The sequence below is a fragment of the Terrapene carolina genome, unplaced genomic scaffold, assembly GCF_002925995.2.
Source record: "Terrapene carolina triunguis isolate 2854851 unplaced genomic scaffold, T_m_triunguis-2.0 Scaffold629, whole genome shotgun sequence".
Lineage (NCBI taxonomy): Eukaryota > Metazoa > Chordata > Testudines > Emydidae > Terrapene > Terrapene triunguis.
The window spans coordinates 2,193,219-2,208,446 of NW_020664980.1; the positions used below are offsets into that span (position 1 = coordinate 2,193,219).

Below are 15,228 nucleotides of genomic sequence, written 5' to 3' on the forward strand. Positions count from 1 at the left end.
ATTCCATTGAATTCCTGCTTTACAGAGATGCGCCACTTCTGGAGGGATGTTAAAGGGCCTGGGTACGTCATTTGAACGCAGAAAGTCAATCCATACAATAAAGTGTGTGCATTTCTATTCTATTCGGGTTCTTATATAGTGCTCATCACTGTAGTATCTGAGCGTGTCTGGGAGCATTTAGCTACCTCGGCCTCACTCAGGGCTCCAAGGTGCTGAGCACCTGGGCACCTCATGGATGTCCATGGGACTTGAAGGTACACAGCACCTGCCAGGCTTGCCCAGCACCTTGCAGGACTGAGCCCTTTGCCGTTTTATGCAACGTTCATTCGTGCACAGATTGTTTCCTTTCCTTGGTTATTTTGTTTCTGCTGGATATTTATAGATCTTTGGGGCAAATCCTGCTCACCTTATGCCAGTACAGAGCCCCACTGGCTTCTATGGGGTTGCTCGTGTGAGTGAGTCAAACGGGACTTGGCCCTGTATCTGAGCCATTATCTCTCCTCACCGATTTGCCTTGGAGAGAAATGATAGGGAGGATTTCATTCATTCTAGAAACAAAGCAAAACAAAAGCACCATTTCCTGCTCATATCATCAGCATGCAGAGAAACTGACACAAGAGGAGAATACATCGTGCCGGAAAGATCTCTTGTGTCGGCTTTGATATCTAAACTGTAATGTGTCACCGTAATCACACATTCCCCATCTCTTAACAATCCGCAGAGAACAAAAGAATCAATAGAAAATTTGCGCTCTCTCGCTCTCTCTTTCTCTCTCTCAAAATTCCCTTTACCATTTTTTTCTCACTCCTGCAGAGTAAAAATCAGCCCCATCGTAGGGGAGAATACAATGTTTACAGCACGTTCCAGAGCCATGAACCCGAGTTCGATTACCTGAAGAGTTTAGAGATAGAGGAGAAGATCAATAAAATACGATGGCTCCCGCAGCAAAATGCAGCCTACTTCCTTCTCTCCACCAATGGTATGTGACAATAATAATATATAATGCTTTGCCTTTCATCCATGGATTCCATGGTGCTTTGTCAGCATGAAAAAATAAATCTTCACAATCCCCCCACAGGACAGGTAAGTATTTCCCCCATTTTAGAGCGGGGGGAACTGAGGCATGGAGAGTTTGACTTGCCTGAAGTCACACAGTGAAGCAGTGGCAGAGATGGAAATAGAACCCAGTTTTCCTGGCTTCCAGCCCTCTTCTTCGATCACTAGACCACTAAGGTCTTACGTTTATTTAGGTCTTGATCCTGGGAAGTGCAGAGCATCTTTGACATCCTTTGAAATTAATGGAGTATTAAGGGTGCTCAGCTCCTCACAGGAGCAGGCCCATGCTGCCCCTCATCCCAAAGAATCTCTCCCAGGAGAGAGAAAAACGTGGGGAGATGAACAGAGAAGGCTGAGGTAAGTAACCAAGGTTCACCTCCTAGTTCTAATCTTAGTTATACTCTTGTCAATTTTTGTAAATGATCAAACACTGAACTAACATTTAATGGGGCATGCCCTAGTGCACCTCAGTCTTCCTTTTGTATCTGTGGTTTTGGTCCAGGGGCCTATCCTATTTGAATTCCTTTCTGCCTTCTGTTCAGGCATGTAACTCCCATTACCTTTGGAACAGACTCTTTCATCCATAACTTCAGTATTAGGGAAACCTTGCCCTCAGGAAAACCATCTTCACATTTTTTGTAGTAGTTAAAAAAAAAAAACAAGGAGGACTGATTTTTGCAGCCTTTACTCATGCTGAGTAGTACTTACACGGAGGAGAAGTCCTATTGAAATACCATTCTTCTGGGATCCTGGAGAGAACAATAGAGAAGGGGAGTTATTTAAAACAGTTATTGGGGTCTGTACTTGTACCATATCCCCCTGATTTCAGCTGGAGGTTGCTGGGTCTCAACGCCTCTCAAGATCCAGGCCCGTGGTGTCCACATAATCCACATATATAAAGTAAAAGGAGGAGGAGAAGCAAGAATTAGGAGGGCCAGGAATATTCAGGTTAGGAATTCGATACATTCAATGGGCTGCACTCTGGTCTCACGTACGATGATGTCTGACCAGTGATGTGACTGGATTTTAACTAGCATGGCTAAGATCAGCATTTGAAGCCCAACCTTGGTGAGAAAATTCTTCAGCCTACAGGGCAGAAGAGCTTAAAAAGCCTTGAAGTCATTTTTCTGTCTCTGGTCCCTTTTTCTCTTGGTTTGCTCACCTTGGGAGTTTGACCGTGAGGGAGCACAAGCCCAGGGAATTGGTATCTGTGACTTGTGGCAACACCGACAATAGTCAGAAAATGTCTTCTTTGTTATTATTGCTTCTTTCTGGCAAAATCCAATTTTAAAAAATCAAGAATTATTCTATTATAAAACATAAGTTTAAATAGGGATAACAGGAGCCCAGCTAGAATTTGCTGTCGATGCATGTTTCATGTGTATTTCCCTCACACAGGGTTCTGCAGTCAGTTCACACTTGTTCGTTTGCCACTAAACAGGGAATTTTCTTCCCTCTGACTATTTATTGCGCTCATTATGTTTTTGGATCCTGGAATCTTTTTTAAGAAAAACTACAGCTGATTTTTTTTCAATTTGCAGCTGTGTTCAGCTGAGCAGCTTCCTGTTATGCTCAGATAAATATCAGGAGGATCCAATGATATTACTTGGGATGAATGGGACCTTAAGATGGATGTGACTTAATTACTTCAGGGGAAAAGGAGGGGTCTAATTATCTCCCATAGCCAACTTACTTTGTATTATGGAATTTACTCTATTGATCATTGTAATAAAATTCAAAGACTTATTAAACTCATTTGGGGGGGAGAATCATTGAAACGCAATGAAGATTAATTATAGAGCATAATGTTCTGTTAATTGAGTTTTTAAATAGTTTTTTGATTAACAGGGATATTATCTTTCCATTTGGGATGGTGTTTCAGAGGCTTGCAAGATATCAAAATGATTCTTTAAAAAATAACTCCCAGGTTATTCTGTATCTTTTTGTTCTTGTTGTTAAACTAACATTATAGAGGGGAAACCCCCTGAAGTTAAATGGGTTAATAAAAACAAAATTAATGGTAGTCTAATGGAATTGCTGTGTAAAGGAGAAAATTAAGATGAATGATAAGATTGTGTTTTAAAGCTGGTGGAAGTGATGATAAACTGCTGAAAGAATCTCTGCCAGGCAAGGGAAAAGAAAACACCATTATTCAGAATAAAGACCACATGTTCCTGGGGCTCTTTCACCTAAAAGCCTTCATGGCACAGGATAAACGGGATGTCAGTAGTTGAAAAAGCCAAGGAAAGATGGCAGTATGGGAATTCAAATTGGATGTGCAGTCAATAATAAAATGCCAGTTTCTGTTCAAGGTGGTGGAAGGGGGAGTTGAAACTGACTTTTGAGTAAATTACAGACATGATTTTACTTCATTCTGGGGATGTTCTTTTTACTGTGTTCACAGTGTGAACTTTAAATCACTGTATATTTCACTGTATTACATCCTAGATTTCTTTGCCTAAGCTAGTCTCCACCCATGGACAAAAACAAAACTCATGGAATTTGACATCCGTTGTGTGCAGGGTATTTTAAAGTTCACGTACAAATGACCACTGTTCTCTAAACACTGGTGTATAGCTGCGCAAGCACTACTTATGGTTAATGATTCCACTGGCTGCTGGAAATATTCAAAGACATGATGGATAGAGCACTCATGAATATTATTCTCTCTTTATTTGTAAGAGGACAACTGGGCTTGATGCAGGAATTGAATGAAATGTTGTGCAAGAGGTCAGAGTAGATGATTGTAATTGTCCCTTCTGACCTTAAAATCTGGGAATTGCCATGTATCATGGCAGTTTGCAGTAATAAGATTGAATAGAAGGAGTAATAAAATAGGCAGTAGGGACACAATATGGAGATGTGGTGTATCATCAGCATTTAACATGTTTTCAGTGATTTGTTTAAGCATTTGGACCAAGTTAATTTGGAAATCATACTTGAAAGTAGTCAGTTTCCCCTGGATAACTGCCATGCAACCTGGCAAATTGTAGGAGGAAAAATCATATAATAGGGTGTTCTCTTGATTAACTTTGGTGGTAGGTATACAAATATGCAGCAATGGGAGAAGAAAGACTCTATATGGATTTGGTCTGTAGGTGAGGAGTTCTAAATTAAACTTCTCAGCAGACTTCTGCCTTCTCAGAACAATGTAAAAAGCTCTCTCCTCTTGTAGCCAATGCCCATGTTAGAGTTTCTAGTGACACACTGTGGCGTGTACTAGATAAATCCTAAACTCTGTATACTGAATCATGTGATCTATGGTCATAATCTCTGCAGCTGAGCCCTGGGAAATCACTTCTCAAATAATTTGTCTCTTAATGCTTGTTTGAATCAAACAATCTTCTTAAGTTTGTAATAAATATGTCGGCAGTTGCCTTGCAGCAATAGGAAGGCCAAATATTCCTGGAAAAAAGTGTTGATGATAAACGGTGTTTCTTTCTTTAGAGCTGATTCTTTCCATGTCCCTAGATCTCATTCAGATAAGACAAGAAACAGGAACCTTTTTTACATTTAAACCAATTTTTGTGACTCTGGCATTTCTATCAGGCATTCCTTTTAGGATGTCCATTTACTCAGGCATAACTGTATCTTCTTCTCTCTTTTGCTCTTCCAGATAAAACTGTGAAGCTATGGAAAGTTAGTGAACGAGATAAAAGACCAGAGGGCTATAATCTTAAAGATGAAGATGGCCGCCTCCGAGACCCCTCCATGATTACAATGCTACGGGTGAGTTAATTGAGACGCCTAAGGGTCAAGGAATCTTTCTGTATGTGAACTTGGGTAGAAAATTGTCACTGTGGTTTATTTATGGTGGCATGCATAATGCCCTCATGTCTTCAGTGGGGTCCCTGCCTCCAGGAGCTCATGGTTTAAAGACAGAGAGAGGCTGAAAGAGAGGGAAGAGGTACAACACAATAAGGAAAGTAGCCAAGGTGGTGGTGGGCCATGTCTTGGTAAAGATGAGTTTGTTATTACAATAACATTGATGATGCTTTTGTTGATACTTGAGCCAGGAATGCTTGCGATGCCAGGTTGGCTGCTTTTGCAGGCATGACAAGAAGGGCCAATGGAGCTCTGGGGCAGCAAGACAGAGTAAGGGCCATGGAGCTGGAGCAGGCTGTAGAACCTTGACCGGTGCTCTGGCAGTGGCTTCCTTCAGGGTGAAATGCAGAATGCAGGCTCCCTTTTCTTCCCCCCTCCTGTGGGTTCTGGGTTCAGAGCAGCCCAGCCCTCTCTCATCGCAGAGGTTCTCTAGGAGCCTGCTGCAGTAATGAGCTGAATAGTGCAGAGCCCCACCAGCCCAGAATATAGCCCCGCACTTGCCCTGACACCTCACAGAAATCCTTTTTCACCATCTGGTATTCATGGTGGCTGCTGTAAATCTAGAAACCTGCAGATTCTCAGGAGAGTTATTCATTCTGAATGAACAAATGAAGATAAATAGGAAATGCTGTTGCTTCCTTTAAATGTGAAGGCGAACACAGAGACATCTCTGATATGCCTTTAATGAATTCAGCTTAGTGTCAGATGATAGGACATGGTGTCACATGGATCATTAAGGGGTAAATCCTGCAGCTTATGTGCAGGATGAATAACACAGCTCTACTGGAGAGAGCTGTAGGTCTGAGTGGAAAGAATCCTCTCCCCTCTGGTCATACTGGGTACCAGTATGCCCCTGCCTCATGGGTCCAAACTCTGCACCTCTTGTGCTGCTGAACATGTCTGGCACACGCTTGTATTCCTGTCTGGCAATGAAGGAGTTAAAGCATTTCTTTTTTTTCCTTAGGGTTTGACTTGGGTTGTTGGAATGTAAGTACATTCTGTAATTGAGTTTTCCCTCCCAGTGAAAGAAGATTAAAACCGGCCTCCCAAATCAAATGTAAACACCTAAGGCTACATTTTCCATTTACAAGGAAGATGCACGTACAAAATCCATTAAACCAGTTTTCTTCATAGTCACTGGAACGCCACTCGCCTTTCTGAGTGCTGTACCAAGCTGTTGTCTTATGTGGTTTTCTGGAGCTGACACCCTAAAGTCCAGGAGCCTTGCATCGGTGATTGCTATGGGGAAGCCCCCATAAGACAAGGTGGGAGTGATGCTGTGAGGGCTGTACCACTGACTGGTGTTTGGAAGCTGTAGCACTTAGTAGCAAATTTCACCTGGTCCATCTTTGTGTTGGTAAATTTGGCCTTCTTCATGGGGGATGCAGTATTGTCAGGGGATATTGGTCTCTGATCTTTAATGTGCAGACTAAGAGCTAGATTGTGTCTTCTAGGCACAGCCCTGCAGGGGGAGTTTAGGTGCTGAGGGGGCCTCTCAGCTGATTCAGTCAGGATTCTTCCCAGGACTCCTGTGGAGTGCACTCTGAAGCTGCAGTTCAGTTGTTTTTTACATGAGTACAAGACTTCTCCCCTGTGCCTGGCCATGTCTGCTGGCTGAAGCAGTGGGGTCAGACGGCCAGGGGCCCCGTCCTTACTTCACCCTGCCTGGTCATTTATGTGAAGGCTGGACCTGCAGGCAGCATAAGCATGGAACGGGGTTCTGCAACCTCGCCAAACTGTGACTGGTCCATGACCCGGAGTGTGAGAAGAGGAAGGGGATAAGCTCCTTGTATCCTCTGCTCCCCACAGGGCCAGTTACCAGTTAGACCTGTGGGTCTCAAACTTTTTTACTGGCGACCCCTTTCATATAGCCAGCCTCTGAGTGTGACACCCTTAATAAATTAAACACACTTTTTTATATATTTAACGCCATTATAAATGCTGGAGGCAAGCGGGGTTTGTGGTGGAGGTTGACAGCTCACAACCCCCCATGTAATTACCTCGTGACCCCCTGAGAGGTCCCGATCCCCAGTTTGAGAACCCCTGAGTTAGACTGAAGCAGGCTTTCTGTTTAAACATGGAGCGAGACCACATTTACCTCAGCTTGTCATTGGAGATTTAAAAGAAAAACACCGGATCTAAACTGTAGGCCTAAAAACTCCAACTGAACAGTCCATCTGATGTGCTGTTAATCAGACCAGACCAGTCTGTAATTTATTCACACTGTCAGAATTTGCATTACAAGCAGGGTTTTTTGTTTTGTTTTTGTTTAAAATATTATTTGTTGCTGTGATTACCTCTGGCTCACTTTTATAGCTCCCGGTTTCATCACAGATCAGGCCAATGAAAACATTTAATAACCCCAGACAGCTAATTAATCCTTGCTAAGAAATGAATGGCTTCTATTTTGAATTGCTCCTACTTGCTGGTAGGCACGTTTTGGTTGTTTTTTCCCAGAGCAAGAAAACATTTTATTTCCTATATGTATTGTTGTTATGTTTAAGGTAGCATTTCCAACCCGATACGCTGTAAATTAGGAAGCCCACTAGAATCATTTCTCCAAGATTTGAATGTCAGATTCTATAGCTTCCCGACCCATCTGTATGCAGAGCTGGGGAGACAGCTTTTGCTTTAAAGCAATATTAAGGGGTATTACTCCAGTTATTGCTTTCTTCTGTGTCTTAATGCCTCAGCAAAGCCATGGACTTAGTGTGGGAAAGGCAGGGTTGCAGCGCAAAGGCATGGAGCTAGTGTCTTTATTTCATCTAGATCTGCAAAAGAGAGATCCGTGTGGAGCTTTTCCATATGGCAGATTTGTCTGCTTATGCCTTAGGTGCACTCATTCAGCTCCTCTTCCCCAACCTCTCAATGCCCAGAGGTGACAGTCCACCCTGAGTGCTTTCTAAGGCCTGGTCTACACTACGACTTTAATTCGGATTTAGCTGCGTTAATCCGAATTAATCCTTAACCCGTCCACACAACGGAGCCAGTTAATTCGAATTAAAGGGCACTTAAAATCGATTTCTGTACTCCACCTCGACGAGCGGAGTAGCGCCAAAATCGATTTTGTTAATTCGAATTAGGATTAGTGTGGCCGCACACCACCGAATTAATGTGGTTAAATTAATGGGGTAGTGTGGCCGCACACCACCGAATTAATGTGGTTAAAACCGAATTAATGTGCTTAGTGTGGCCGCGCACAATCGAATTTATACAACCTGTTTCCCAAATTCGAATTATCTAAATTCGGATTAATCCCGTAGTGTAGACATACCCTAAGTAACTGCAACTAATTGAGAGGCCTAATAAGCTATGAAGAGAGCAAACACAGACTGTACTTTTCTGCAACAGACAGCTTGTTCACTACATTCCATTTGCCTGTAATTTGTTTTTTACTGCAACTGGGATTATTATTATTATTTATTATTTAGAAATAGGCTAACTCATTTTGCCTAATGTCACACCAGCTTGGATGCTGTAGGTCTGAAAGCTGGACTCACACTTTACTGGCTTTGCCTTCCATTTGGGAGAGGCTGTGAAAAGAGGAGCAGGGAGAGAAATCCAATGGGAAAAATGGAGAGAGAGAAAATGAGAACTGAAAAAAGGAGACAGGAATAATTCTACTAGCCCCAGGGACCCACTTATACCAGTTTAGTTTTTGTAGAGGTACATAGCCCCATTTCCTGTTTGCTAGAAAAAAAGTGTTGTGTTATTTAAAAAAAACCAAAGAGATTTAATTTACAGAGGCAAAGAAAGTTTTGTGAACTTATTTGAACTGGTTTTGCAAACCAAAAATACTTTGCGAGATTACCATTCTCATGATCTCCACATACATTCTTGTACATTCACATATGAACTTAGTGCCAATATGTGGCCCAGAAGTATTTGGACCCAAAGTCCAGTAGGTCAGCAAGATGGGCGCCCGAGTGTCTCAGAGTCATTGTTCAGTTCCCACTGTTCTCGGCAGAAGCTTGCTTTTTGGAAAAATCAATATAAAGTTTATGAAACTGCTGTTAAGTTACATTTGATTCAGAGGTTAGGTCAAGGTGAATTTAGTGTTTGATCTGGAGGCACAGCACCCCTTTTCTATTACAGGGGAAGCAAAAATCTACGTGTCTCTATTCTGACCCCAGGTTCATAGAGACAAAATTCAAAGGACGCTCCCAGGACAGTGGAATCTCTCTGTCTGCTGCTTTCAGATCAGTTCCTCACATCCACTGACACAGTGCTATGTCCTCGTGTTGAGCTGCCATCAGCCATTGTGCTATGTTCTTCAGGACTGCCAACCTCGCCTAGGAAGAACAAACACCCAGTGCTCCCTTAGCCAACTCATAGTTTAGAGTCGTATTTGTAATTTGTTGATACTGCTGAGGATTGTAAGCAATTTTTACCCATCACCGCACTCTTCGTATATTTGTTACAAATGTTGGGGTAATGAAAACACAGTCAACCCCCTTATATAATTACAGGATCACAGTGGCACACAAACAGCCCACATTATTAGGGTTAACTTTGTTGGCTGTTTTCTTAGTAATTCCTCAAGCTTTTCTCTCTCTTCCCCCCCCTCCCTGGGCTCTCTGAGGTGCCGATACTGACATGTGATTGACTATGGCCAAGTGAATACTGGCATGTGATCAGTGGGATACTTATATGATATGGTTATGAAAATTAATAACAATGCTTACCTTCACTATTGATTACTGTCATTATCTGATTGTATTTGATTGAATACTGGGGTTCTCATATGTGATCATGTGGCCTAGCTCCAAAGATCAACTTAAATTCTGTTTTTAAAAGCATTTAACCTTTTATTATATCTGCCTGTCTGTCGCTCAGTCTTTGCCTCTGGCTTCAGTGGGAGCTGAAGAGACAAAGTTACACAGACTCCCATTGACATCAGTGGACTTTGGGTAAGGCCCGATGTCAGCACACTACATGGGCTTTAGCCATGAGACTCGTATTAATGTGTCACATTAAAATGTATTTGACCCTTAGAGTGAACTAAATCACATCTTATTCTGTGCAGAACAGACAAGCCAGTCTTTTCCCTGCCTTTAGACTGGAGAGCCATTATGGACTCCCTCCTTGCAGTATGTGCTGGTCATAGTCCTCATCAGCATTAGAATTGCTCATGAAAACATCTTTTGAAATGGGCAGTGTCTTACCTTTTCCAATGAATAGGAAATCTTTGAAACACAGCAGCAGTTGCTGGAGTTATGGGCGTTCCCCAGATACTGTGGCAAGCCCCAGTTTCCTCTGTTATGACCTTTCTCTCTTCGTAACCTTCCTTTAACTGCCATTAAATTATCTGGAGGTTTGAGATCTGTAAAGGTCAGAGACTGGGGGTAGGAAGGGAGGAATACGGTGCTGGGATTTTTCACGGTTTTGAAGTCAGTATTTTATCACTGTCAAAAATGAAACCCTCCCTGACCCAAGTGAATTTTCTCTGGATAGTAAATTTTATGTCATATGGTTTTCTTTTAGTTCTTGTGAACCATTCACACCACTTGTCAGACAGGGGAAAGCAGGGGCTGTCAATGATTTCTCTTAATGCTCTCTGATGGTCCTCCTAGAGCACTTGGAATTTCATCTGGCATGCACTAAGTTATATCATGCAAAGTTTCCTTGTGTTTCCATTTCCTACTATATGCCACATTTGGATGTATTTAGACACAGACCTGCTACTGTAGATTCTAGTAACATCCTATTGCTAAAGCCAGGTACTTCCAATGCAACAGTGAAACCCAGTCCTGAGGAAGGAGGTGTTGCCACATATGAAGAAGCCAATGGTCCATTCACTTTACTATATGCCTTGGTAGTTTTCTTGTGAGAAAGTTAAAACCCAAACCAATAATGCATCTGGCCAAGAACTATACAACTGGGGGAAAACTACTTCTGACTCCAGGTGGTGATCATTTTATGCCTTCACATTTGATTGTTGATAACCCTTATCATTTTGATTCTGGTTACTATAACTGCAAATGCTAGTCTTATTTATATATTGGCCTAATCCATTTTCTGAATCCTGCTAAGCTATTTGGCTCAAAAATATCCTGCATCAATGAGTTCCATAAGTTAATTCTAGGATTTCTAAAGTTGTATTTCAGCTTTTTGACATGTATTGCTTTTTAGCTCCATTGGCTCACCCAGCACTGCCTTCCATCACATGCGGCTGTCATTGGAGCAGAGTAAGTACAAAAGTACCATCATGCACTACTGATTTCGGAGACTCTTGCTGTTGAAAATAGACACCTCTGCATGCGCACACACTCACCATTTTCAGATGGCCTGTTTATGCCATGCCACACTGAGGAGTGGAGATTGGCCAGTAGTGAGTGAATGTTGCCAGGGCAACATGAAATTGTATTGTTTTTCTTGTAGTAAGTCATGTTGACATTAATTTTATTTTGGCTTGTCCCTGACCCCTCCCACCTTTTCCCAAGCCTCAGTCTTAATTTTTTTTTTTTTTCCCCATGAGTTTTCTACTTGGTACCTTTTTTTTTTCTGTAGCAAGCTGGAGGATTTGGCTGCTTTAGAAGCAGGCTTTTTAGTAAGTTGCTATGATTTCCTGATCTCTGTAGCAGGAAACCCCCTGGGAACATATAGTTACTACTTTACAGCACTTTGAAGAAGTAAAGCAAAATGTAAGTGCTAAGTATTATGTGTATGGTTATTATAATGTCATCATTCCCTAAGGGTAGAAGATTGGGGAGTCGTCAACCAAACTCCACTTTGAGTCTGATATACTGATAATTATATAGACAGATATTTACGTTGATTTAACTGTTTCATTGCTGTCTAATAATAATCAGTTATGTGAGTCAACAGTGTGGAATGCTGGCACTTCAGAGTATACTGCTGGATCCCACTGCAGCAGAGACCAGCAACGAAAGGGTTTAAAAAAAATCTTGCTGCAACTATGTCTTACCCATTCCTCCTAAAGATTTCAGTTTATTTGGGGGCGTTGCTCTCTGAGGAATTATTGTTATTTATATGGGCTTTCCAAGCCATATAATGCACCAGAAATAATGAAACTCTGCTCAGACTGTAAAGTGGCTTTTTTGTTTTTATAAGGAGCTCTGCTTATTTAGCTACATACCCTGGTTTAATGGGTGTAGAGCCCTTTGGCCAGTGAGGCTTTGTCTACACTACACTGCTTTTAGCGATTCGGCCGTGTTGCTAAAAGTCGGGCTGTGTAAATGCTGTTTGTCAGCACTTTTGCCGACAAAATACGTCCACCCCCTACGAGCAGGGTTTGCGTTATCGCCAGGAGAGCGCTCCTGCCGACAATGAGCCGTTTACACTGCCACTTGCCACTGCAAAACTTTTGTCTTTCGGGGGTGTGGGTCTTTTTTAAGCACCTGTGAACAACAAAAGTTTTGTCGTTCAGTTGGCAGTGTAGACAAAGCCTGAATGGGGATCTAATTTTGCATCATCAAAGAACTCTCCAAGGTGGTCCTGTATATACATTTGTACCAATGCTATGGGATGTTTGCAAGAAATAATTAACACAAATAATATCCAGGGCTTAAATCTCTTTAAATTGGGAATGTGTGTGCTTTGATCTTCTCACACTGCAAATCAAGCTTCAACTGCAGCTTCAGTATAAGAATTTTCCCACTTTTAACTATCCTTCCTGCTAGAAAGGAGAAGGTTGCAAATATCCCCCTGGGGTGCTGTGCTCAGTTAGACACTTTCTGTCTCCTTTGATGATCAAAACGGGGGGGGATTATCTGGGGCAGAAACAGCTCCTAGGCTTCATTTTGTGGTACAGACTATCTGATGTTGGGGGGAGGGGGGAATGAAAAGGCAGCAGGCTGCATTTCTTATGCTGCCTTAATATTTCATTTTTTGGTTTAAAATGCTGCAGTTAGTGTCTTGCTAGTTAACCCTTAGACTGCTGGCATTTTTCAGAGTGCCAGTCAGATAACTGTTTAGGAGGATCGTGTGTTTGTATACAAAATGTGTGTGCATTCCACAAGAAGGCTAATTAATTGTTTTGAATCTGACCACGGTCCCGATCCTGGATGTGCGCAGGTAGACCCCGTCATCTGTGCAGAGTGCTAGAATTTCACTGAGACTTGGGAGGGGGGGAGCAAAGCTCTGCCCACATGGATGGAGTTGTGGGATTGTGGCCTCAGAGAAAATGTCAGGATCATTGAATGGTGTAACTAGGACTGGCCAGTTACCATTCAGCAAATACCAGGGCTATTACCCTTGCTCTTAGAAAAAGTTTTGAAGTATTCTGCTTAAATTTTCCATGTTTAAATTTCATCCCATTACAGCCCCATCAAACCTCCCCCCCGTCCCCTCTCCCCCCCAATCTAGGGAGGAATGATTCTGATGGTAGGGAAAGGGGTTGCCATGGGATGAAATTTAAACATGGAAAATTGAAGCAAGAATATTTCAAAACGTTGTCTAAGAGCAAGGTGTATTGAGCTGTGGAATAGCCTCTCAGTAGATTTAGTAGAAAACCCGTCACTGCACAAATTTAAACCATAGCTGTTCAAAGCATTTAAGAGTGTGTTGTAGGGTTGCGGTCCTGCTTTGGCCACAGAGAATGGCAAAGGTGAGACATAATCGCTCTTTCAGCTTGAATTTTTATCATTTTCTGATTATGAGGCTAGTAGTTAAGTGTCAGTCTCAAGTAGTCTAGTGTGAACAGTGCTTACTTGGGGAGAGGGATGCAGGGAATGGATAATTTGCCCAAATGTGTATGTTAAGATTAGAATTGGAATTCAACCAGCAGCAGATTGCTCTCATTATTATTATTACCATTATCATTAATTTATAATGCGCTAACCTGTCAGCATATATGCTGCTATGCAAGCAAAGAAATAGACAAGATCCCTGCCTCAAGGAACTTTTGTTCTAATTGTGCTGACACAGTACTCGATTGAGGATTAGGAGTGAGGGTGGGAAGAGAGTCAGAGGAGATGAGGGAAGAGAGTAAGAGTAAACATGAGAAATCTGAAGGCAAGAGGTCACTTGGTACACAAAAGAGGGAGGCTGGTTTAAGCATAGTGAGCCGTGCAAAAAAGGCATACGTCTGCGAATGGAAGAGGTAGACAAAAGAAGAGAGTATTGAGCAGGGTGCATGACCCATGAGGTAGCGTACGGTATATGAGGAAATGAAACATATGAAACTGTACTGCATCAACAGGAACTAGGCATCTTTTAGTTTGCAACAGCAGAGTCTACACGGGGCAGTTAGAGCGCTACACATTCGAGTGTTCTGCAGTTCACACCACAAAGACCAGTCTACGGTGCTGTGTAGACAAACCCAAAGGCTAACATAGAGTCTCTGGTACCATCTTCCTTGGCCTGCTCCAAGCAAGAGGGTTTGTAATGGTAATGTTTATGCGAAGTTTCATGCTGATAGTTTAACTGCAGACAGCTGGGTGGAAAATGGGGACATTTTTCATAAAAACTTCAGTTTCCATTTGTTCTCACAAAATTTTCTAATTTTGAACATTTTCAACAAGTTCTATAGCTGGTGGAAAAATAGGATGAATTTATTATGAATATTCTTCTGAAAAAATCAATTATATTTCCCATTGAAAAATAAAAGTTAGAAAAATGTTGACCAGCTCTAAGTTGGTGGTTTTGATGGGGCTGAAAGCACTTTTTATCTCACTTTTTATTCACCTCTTTACATTTGCAGGATACAGTTCAGTTTCCCTTCACTTTGGGGTTGTAAGACATTCCCCTTGCTGTCCACTTCCACTGAGTGTTCCACAATGGCTTAATTCAGCAAACTCTTCCATTCTCCCATTGACCAAGCCATTAAAAACCTTTCCCCCATAATATCCAAGCTATGTTCATCTTTGTTCAACTGGAGCCCAGAACCCCAATCTTATTACCTTACTTATAGTATTGTGACCTGTCAGCTGATTTGGCAGAAAATCCAAACAAGTCTTGCGAGTGGATGTCTAATAATCCAAGTGAGTGCTTGACCCCAATTAGAGGTTCAGAAGAAGTGCAAGTGACTCTTGCACCTCTAAAGGAGGAATCATCCAGTCATTTCAAGGAAAGATGAATGCCATAGATAACACAAGGTCACTTCCCCTTCAGTGGGACAGCTGTGCAAAGAAAGCTATCCTACCACAAGTTATCGAGCTTAGTGCAGGAGTTTCTGAGTGACTTCGCAGGGCCTGTGTTTTGCAGGAGGCCAGACTAATGGAGCACAATGCTCCCTTCTGGTCTAAAAATCAGAGTCTAGGCATGGATTTTAAATGAAATGAAGGGAGGCAATAGAAACAGATGAACAATCTTCTGTTTGGCAGAATATCTGCTGACCTGCCAGATGAATGGCTTTGCAACCAGTGAGACATGATCTCCGATCAT

At 42.1% G+C, this 15,228-nt stretch overlaps 1 protein-coding gene across 1 annotated transcript in view; it reads left to right on the plus strand.

The window, feature by feature from the left end:
• PPP2R2B (protein phosphatase 2 regulatory subunit Bbeta) overlaps window positions 1-15,228 on the plus strand; it is a 155,228-nt gene that overhangs the window by 90,312 nt on the left and 49,688 nt on the right. Inside the window, exons 3-4 of the mRNA XM_024199381.2 lie at window positions 814-979; window positions 4,673-4,785. Coding sequence (XP_024055149.1) covers window positions 814-979; window positions 4,673-4,785 — 279 coding nt within the window. The remainder of the gene's footprint in view (window positions 1-813; window positions 980-4,672; window positions 4,786-15,228) is intronic.